At 46.5% G+C, this 8,165-nt stretch overlaps 1 protein-coding gene across 5 annotated transcripts in view; it reads left to right on the top strand.

Moving 5' to 3' along the window:
* Positions 1 to 517: 517 nt before the first annotated feature.
* The window catches only part of SNX9 (sorting nexin 9), a 107,697-nt gene continuing 100,049 nt past the window's right edge, over positions 518 to 8,165 (top strand). Inside the window, exon 1 of one of the 5 annotated variants that reach the window (XM_053222037.1) lies at positions 518 to 1,963. In XM_053222037.1, coding sequence (XP_053078012.1) covers positions 1,955 to 1,963 — 9 coding nt within the window. In that variant the 5' untranslated portion in view covers positions 518 to 1,954. Of the gene's footprint in view, positions 1,964 to 3,954; positions 4,236 to 8,165 lie in introns of those variants that run through there. The other 4 variants (XM_053222036.1, XM_053222039.1, XM_053222038.1 and 1 more) reach the window with 4 other exon arrangements.

Below are 8,165 nucleotides of genomic sequence, written 5' to 3'. Positions count from 1 at the left end.
AACAGGGGTGCCTGGGTAGCTCAGTTGGTTGAGCATCTGACTCTCGATATCGGCTCAGGTCGTGATCCCTGGGTCATGGGATTGGGCTGCACGCTGAGTGTGGAGCCTGCTTGAGATTCTTTCCCCCTCTGTCCCGCTCCCCCACTCATGCGCGCTCTCTCTCTGTATCTAAAACATAATAAATAAATAAATAAATAAATAAATAAATAAATAAATAAAAACATAACAATCATTCCTATCATTTAAAATTCGAGAACAGGGGCGCCTGGGTGGCGCAGTCGGTTAAGCGTCCGATTTCAGCCAGGTCACGATCTCGCGGTCCGTGAGTTCGAGCCCCGCGTCAGGCTCTGGGCTGATGGCTCAGAGCCTGGAGCCTGTTTCCGATTCTGTGTCTCCCTCTCTCTCTGCCACTCCCCCGTTCATGCTCTGTCTCTCTCTGTCCCCAAAATAAATAAACGTTGAAAAAAAAATTCTTTTTTAATTCGAGAACAAATCCTTAATATCTTGAAATATCCAGTCTGATGGTATACAGTGTTGTAAACATATTCATAAATTAATAATTTGCTCTATTTACGTGGCTTGATACGCATTCAGATAAAGACCATGCCATCTAGTTTAGCTGGATGCTTAGGTGATAGGTAAAATGATTATTAATTGGCATTTGTATGAAGCTGCCAATGTTAAGACAAATTTTGTCATAAGTAGTGTGTGTATAGCTAGTATACCACAGGCTTTAGAATATATATGTGTGTTGCTCTTCTCGTGTTGACTCACTGCCCTTAACAGAATCCTCGGCAGACAAGGCCTTTCCGAAGGCTTTCTGCCCAGTTCGGGTGGTGCCAGCAATGGGAAGATGCTTTGGATTAGGGAAGAATGGGATTATAGAGGCATTTATTACATTAGAGTGACCTCCAGGTGATGGTTAAAAAGTTGACGAAGCATGAAAAGAAAATACCATCATCATGTTTTAATGTAGGAATACATAAATCTACATTTCCTTACCAATCCTTTGATAGAAAACCAAGGTCTGATTGGAGTTCTAAGTGATCCATTTTGTGTAATCTCAGAATGCATCGCCTAGGATTTCCATTTTTAGTTTCTTTTAAAGAGCTTTTAAAGAATTTAAAAACAATTTCAAAGCATTGTGGATACAGAATTCTAGATTTTTAAAAATTATTTCCCATTTGTCCTGACTGTTGCCTCAGCTGCATTAGTTTGACAGTAAAGTTTTTAGCAATTTAACTTTTTGTCACTGTTCCTCCAAACATTCAACTGATTTTCCTAGAAACAATTGCTCCTTTGTCACAGTCTTGTGTGAAAGGCAATAATAGTTCAGTTGCATGGCTACGGCCATAAGTACCACTACATAAACGGGTTTCGGAACCATCTTGGTATGTATACGAGGGGGTAGCCTGCTAAATGCAAGAGTTCAGGATGCCACGCCTTTCACCCAGAGCCCAGACAGCGCCCATAGATTAGGAAAGTTGACATAGAGGGTACAGGCTACGTGACACTCTGCTGTTAATGAGTCACACTGTTGAAATTGGTGGCTGGTTACCTGGGACTGCTTGGCTTGGACTGTGGTTCCCGTGGCTCAGAGGAGAATTGACGGGAGATGATGAATTCAGTGTTTGTTCCTTAGTCTGGTACCTTGACCAGCTGCGTCCGGTAGGGCCATTATCATGATGTGAGTGATGAGAAGAGCTTTTGTGACATTTTCAGTGAAGATGGATTTTAGACAGTGACCTAAAAAACAACGAAATGTAGTTTACTAAAGTAATGTGGTGTCATTTTTTTTCTATTTTGCAGAGGAGAATGGTATAGCTCTTGAAACTTAGAGATTTTACAAGTGTGGGGAACTTGAGAGTTTACAGTTTCTGCAGTAGCCTTTCCTTCCATCCTGGAAGTAGGGGTAGACTTAATCCTATGAAAAAAACCTCCTCTGCCAGTGGTGATGGACATGGTAAGCTTTCTTAGCATTTCAGTTTAGCCTGTGTTCTGTGTTTACTGGAATTCACAACTGAAGTGACTAGGGTATTAAAAAAAGGAAAGTCAAGCATTGTCTCCGTCCTTGAGGCCCTCCATAGTGTTATCAAACACAAAAACAAAAGCCAGCTGCACGAGAGCATATTCAAGAGGAAAATGAAAGCTACAGACCACTCACTGAAGCTCGAAATGCCCTCTGCCCGGCTGCCTCTGTTTTGTGCCCTCCTTGCGGGCATCTGCCTCCCGGCCCACTGTGCTGCTTCTGTTTTACTAGTGCATTCTCTTGATCACACCGTATCTTTTTCCCATTAGCCTTGGAGGACAGTGACTCTTCCTTGCTGGTGTTCGTCTCCCTGTAGAGTGATTTGTACTGTATATTCAGTAGATGAATTTTTGAGCAAGAACCAGGAGCCACCTGGGGGTGCTAGAAAGGCCAGGCTTTGCCATCAGAAAGCCCTGGGGTACAATCCTGGCTTCAGCGCTCACTTTCTTGATCTTTGACCGCAGGCAGATGAATCACTCTGGGCTGTGATTCCTCATCTGTAATGATGCAGGCGTGTTAAACTTCTGATGTGCAGGAAAGTCTCAAAGAACATAAAGACTCATCCTCCCCTTGGCCCAAATATGAATTGTACCACCCCTGGGAGACCTTGGCCTAGGCTCCTCAGGCCTAGATCACTCGCTAGGGTAGACACGGAGTTACCTTACCTGACTCACAAGAGGGAGGGTGAAACCTTAACCAAAAGCGGGGGGCGGGTGGGGATGCATCCAGTATGGAGGGAAGAAGAGGGCACAGATGAGAAATAGAGTCACGGGGCGGGGGAGCGGTTGGTATTGTGGAGTGGGGGAGAGGCCTAGATTTTTAGATCGTGGAGGATCTTGAATGCCAGGGAATGAATTTGAAGTTGATCTTAGGTGATGGGGTACCGTTCGAACTTTTTGCTGTGAATGATGCCTGTGTTGAGGGGAACCTTGCAATAGTGTGTACAGGCAGCTGGGTGAGAGGGAAGGTCATGGCAGGAAGATCAGCCCAGGGGCTCCAACGCGGCAAAGAACTGGGTAAAATGCCACTTTTTCCACTCGCTGGTCATTCAACCTCAGGACCTTAGTGTATGTGATCTTGTGAGCTGCTGTTTCTCCTGCGAAGCTAAGTCAACCGCCACCATAGGGCTATTTTGAAAGTTAAATCCGGGCATATGTAAAGTGCCTCACTGCTGGAGAGGCTTAGTCCATCCCCACTTGGCTTGCCCTCTTTGTTGTGCTATTAATTTGCAGGAAGGACCAGTTGGGAGGGGAAAGAGAGGAAGCTGGCAGAGATCTGGTCAGAGGCACCTTTCGTGCCCCATAGAAGGTGCCTCGTTGGGACCTGGCCAAGAAGCTTTCCTGTCTTCTCCATCTCAGATGTTACGAATCCCGTATTTGTAAACTTTTTCTGTCCGTTGGTTGCTATTTAGTCTAACTGTCTTCATTTGGCCATGCATGATTCATTCTTCTGTTTTTGGCATACGAAACTTCAAGTTGGCCCTTCAAATTGTTTTATTTTGCTAACTTTGGCAGTCTTATTTTACTGCCTTACACTTGTGCTACAATAAAAACCAGGTCTAGTTTTGTGGTTTTATGTCAGCTGTGTGAATCTAGAAGACACATTATCCTAAAGAGGAACCACTGATAAAAATAAGTCCTGGTTAGGAGTTCTGCCCTTCATCCACGTAGCGGTTTAAAGCAGACACCCACATTCCTCACGTAACCCAGTTGTATGTGTATTCATGTTGAAGGGAAAAGCATCATTTTGAGTAGTTTAATTTTAAAGATCTCTGTATTTCACTTTAGCGTTCTTGAAATACTTAAAAAATTTTTTTGTTTTTTTCATTTAAGACAGGGTATACTCTTTGTTCGGACCCATCAGAGAAACGGACAGCTTGGGTCTGTAACAAACTGCTGTGTTTTAAAGCAAAGATCAGTAATTGTATATGAGGATATGCTGCTACATACACATTGACTTCAGGGCACAGATCAGAGTTTACTGTTCCTCTCGTTCCTCATCCTCTCCTTCAACAGAATCCGCACCGACCTCCTTACAGTCTCTGTCAAGGGGAGCCATGCCCTCACCCACATACCGGTGAACAAAGGCACGCTTGTCATACGTCGGGTCAACCTTGTGGTCCGGGCGAGCCCAGGCACCCCAGCAATGGCTGGGGTGTTGCTCAACATGCATGCTGCTCACTCTCCTTTGGCCAGGTCTCCACCAGGTACCGCAGGGGGAGGCGGGTAATTAATGCCGACTTTGAAGCCAGCGGGGCACCAGTCCACAAACAGGATGGTATGCTTCCTCCTGACGGTGGCAGTGGCAGCATTGACATCTTTGGGAACCGTAACTGCCACGGTACCCCGGGCAGGAAGCCATGGCGAGGGTCACATTTCACCATCTGGTTGGCTGGCTCAGAGCATGCGTCGGTGATCTCTCCTACAGAAAGCTGTTCAAGGCAGGCTTTCTCAGCAGAGGTGACAGGAGCATATGTGGCCGGAGCGAGAGGGGCGTGGCAGTAGGGTACGAGGTCGGCCTGGAGTTCTGTCAGATCAACATTCGGGGCTGCATCGAATCTGAGGGAGGCGGTGAGGTCAAATCGTGTCCTCCATATCAGTTAGTGTAGGTTGGGTGTTCAGTTCCGAGGTTTCTATGACATGTCATAGGTGGCCTCATTGTCAACCGTGAAGGCACAGAGTGTTCCAGGGTGATGTGGGTAGTGAGGATGGAGTTGGAGGGCTCAGCTACAGCTGTGGAAACCTGGGGCCTGGGTAAATGGAGAGCTCCAGCTTGGACTGCTTGCCATAATCAATAGATGTTGGAGGCAGCAGGGAGGTGAACCCGGCAGCAACTTCCGCCCCCAAGTAGAAAACCAAGAGACCCTGAAGACCTGTGCGCTGGTTGGCCAGTTTCCAGACTCGGTCCAAGACAAGGTCAGTGATGATCTTGCCAATGGTGTAGCGCCCTCAGGCGTAGTTATTGGCAGCCTCTTACTTGCCCGCGAGGGGCTGCTCGATGGTGAAGGGCTGGCGGTGGGTGCCAGTGTGAGCCTCATCAGTGCCCATGGGTCCCAGGTCTGCAAACACCGGCCTGGGCACGTGCTCGCCAGCACCCGCCTCACTGAAGAAGGCGTTGAAGGAGTCAGCTCCTCCCCCAGTGGTCTTGTCACTTGGCATCTGGCCGTCAGGCCGGATGCCGTGTTTCAGGCAGCAGAGCTCCCAGCGGGCATTGCCGATCCGGACACCAGCCTGGCCAGCGAGGATGGGGGTGCATTCACGCACGGCTGCCGAGCAGGTGGCGGAGAGGAAGAGGACAGGTTGTCGCGTCTCAGAGCACGAGTCTTAGGCGGTCGACGTAAGAGAAGCTGCCAGTGTAAAATATTTAACTTGAATTCTTTAAATAGGCCCAAAAGGACTTGCAGGTCATCTAGTCTAACCCTGTCATTTTTCACGTTTGAAAGCTAAGGCCTAGAAAATAAATATTCAGTGTCTTTTACTTTATACAGTAATCATGGTTATGATAAGGACCCTGAGTCATTAGGAACAGGCTTTTTTTAAATGAGTCCTACTTTCAGGGTAGTCGTTTTGAAACTAGGAAAATATGTAATACAAAAGAAGGACCATGAGAGATGAATTATTAAAAAACTTCATCTCTTTTGGTTATTGAGCCTTCAGGACAGAGAAGGCGAGCAGGAGCTGCCGGGAGGGCATTGCTGAAAAGGACTGAGGCCACGTACAAACCGTGCCGAGATTACTAATTTCTTCCCTGGGCCCAGGAAGGAGCAGGGGAGCTGATGTAATATACCTAACATCTTCTGTTCTGGTTTTTAATAGGGCTTGATTCCTGTAATTTAGTTTTCAGTATATTTTACTCATAGGTTGTATAAATGATATTTCCTTTTGTCTCCTGAATGCTTGTTGTTTTTTTTTTTTTTTAATCGAAGCGTCAGGGAAGTCATGCTAAAAATAAGGTGTTCAGTTTTAAAACTCTTTTGTAAATGTTCCTTTGTATCATTTGACCTCTTGTTTAGTTACACTTAGCACTTATGACCTAGCACTTCCCCAGGGCCTTTGCACTTGCTGTCCTTCCTGCCATACCTGGGCGTAGTCCTCCAGCCCTGTTCCTCACCAACTAGCTCCCTCATTCTTTAGGTCCCAAATGACCCCTTCTCAAAGTGCCTTTCCCCAAACACCTTAAAGTAGCCTGCACCAGCCTGTTACTCTATCACATCACCTAATTTCTCTCATTGTCCTTAGCACCAGCTGAAATTACCCTGTGTTGAGTGGCATCTCTTTCTACTAACACACTCTGAGGGAGGGTAGACGTGTTGTTAGCTTTCCACCACTGTGTGGGCCTGGAACAGGGCGTGGCAGTAGGGACTGTCTGTTACATTTGATGACAAAATGAATGCATATCCGCCATCTAGCTTCAGCCTGGTTTCTAGCCGTCGGCTTTAGTGACAACATTGCATCCCAGGAGAATTGCCTCTGACTGCGTTGAGCAAAAAAAAAACTAGGATATTGGGGGGGGGGGGGCAGGCAATTCTCTCCCAAAATTACGGTAGAGTTTAAGAAAGTACAATTAAGAAACGTTTGGGATAAATGTTGACATCTTGCAAAGAAATGTTTAGCTTATAAACTCAAGAGATTTATGATTGCCTGTTAAAATATTGGCTTTTGGTTGTTTTAGCTGGGACAGCAAACCTGGACTAGTGAAGTTTTTCATCTCAAGAACAGTGTATTTTCTGTAATTTCATCACCAAATTAGGAGGTTGGGTAGATTTGGAAATGGCAGAGAATTCATTAGCTCAAACATTCTAAACACCTGTTAGGAGGTAGCCGCTGTGCTGTGATGACTGGGTTAATAATTCATCCGTCAAACGTATTTGAGTGACTGCTGTCAGGTGCTGTGCTAAACAAGACCGAGCAGGAACCTACAGTGTAGTAGAGAACACAGAGAAGTAAACCAGCCAAGCTAGTGTAGTGCAAATACAGTGACGGAGGAGTGCAGCCCCCTGCCCCCCACCCCCGGCAGTTCACAGGAGGGGTGCATGACCAATTTCAGAGGTTTTTAGGGTGCTTCCCATAAGTGGAATCGAAGCTGGAACTTGAAAGGTGAATGGGACTTAGGTAAAGAAAGAGGGAAGGTGTGTATGGATTTGGGGTTCATCAGTGTACGGATGAAGTCGTCAGGGTGGTTGTCATCCAGGCAGAGTGTATACGGTAAGGAGAGCATGGGGCCTGGGGAACGCGAGCCTTTAAGGGGGCCTGCCTCCACGAGAAGACTGAGAGAGGAGAGACAACAGACAAGGAGGAAGTTGTGGGCACGTGTGCAAAGCCAGAGGGAGGAAATGTTTCAGGAAGGAGTAGACTGCGGTGTCAGATGCGGCCAGGAGAAAGGAGGGTCCAGCAGGTTGCGGGTGGGAAGGTTGCAGGTGGCCTTGGCCAGGGCTGTTCCAGGGGCGCCAGGTGGCAAAGCTGGACTACAGAGGGTTAAAGAGTGAGGAGCAGGTGAAATAGACACAGGAAACATGGACCGCCTGTCTTGAAATTTCTTAGATTAAGAGAAAGCATTGGTCAAAGGAGTCCTTGGAGTTGAGGGAGGATTCTCTTCCTTTTTAAAGATGTAACAGACTGTCTCCTGCCAATGGGAAGGAGACAGGAGAGATTGAAAATCCTGGAGTAGCTAGAAAGTGTAACTTGCTGAGCGTTGTCCCATTGTGACTAGGGGTGGTCAGGTGCAGATTATCTTTGTACTTTACCCAAGGAGTTTTCTCTTGGCCTCTCCCTCCTTCTTCCTTTCTTTCTTTGTTTTTTATCTTTTTGAAGTTGGCGCCAAGGCCAAGTACTTACATGTAACCCCCAGGAATGCCCTAAAGCAAACATTTGGTGGTGAACTGTATCACATCTGCTTTATAATGTTGGGTGACTGTGTTTAAAGTATTTGACCATTCTTGAAGACTTCTGGTGACCTCTTTGAGAGCATATCTTTGTTTGACTTTTCAAGCCCCAGCACTGCTGGCTGCTGGTCACTGTGAAGGTGGCTTAGTACCAACTGTCAGCTACAGAAGGCTAATTACGTAAGAGGAAGAAAAAGTACAACCAGGGCACCATTCATTTTTTCCCCCACAATTGTACACCATTACTTATTTGTA

This window comes from Acinonyx jubatus, chromosome B2, assembly GCF_027475565.1.
Source record: "Acinonyx jubatus isolate Ajub_Pintada_27869175 chromosome B2, VMU_Ajub_asm_v1.0, whole genome shotgun sequence".
NCBI lineage: Eukaryota > Metazoa > Chordata > Mammalia > Carnivora > Felidae > Acinonyx > Acinonyx jubatus.
This window is presented reverse-complemented; position numbering and strand designations above follow the sequence as displayed.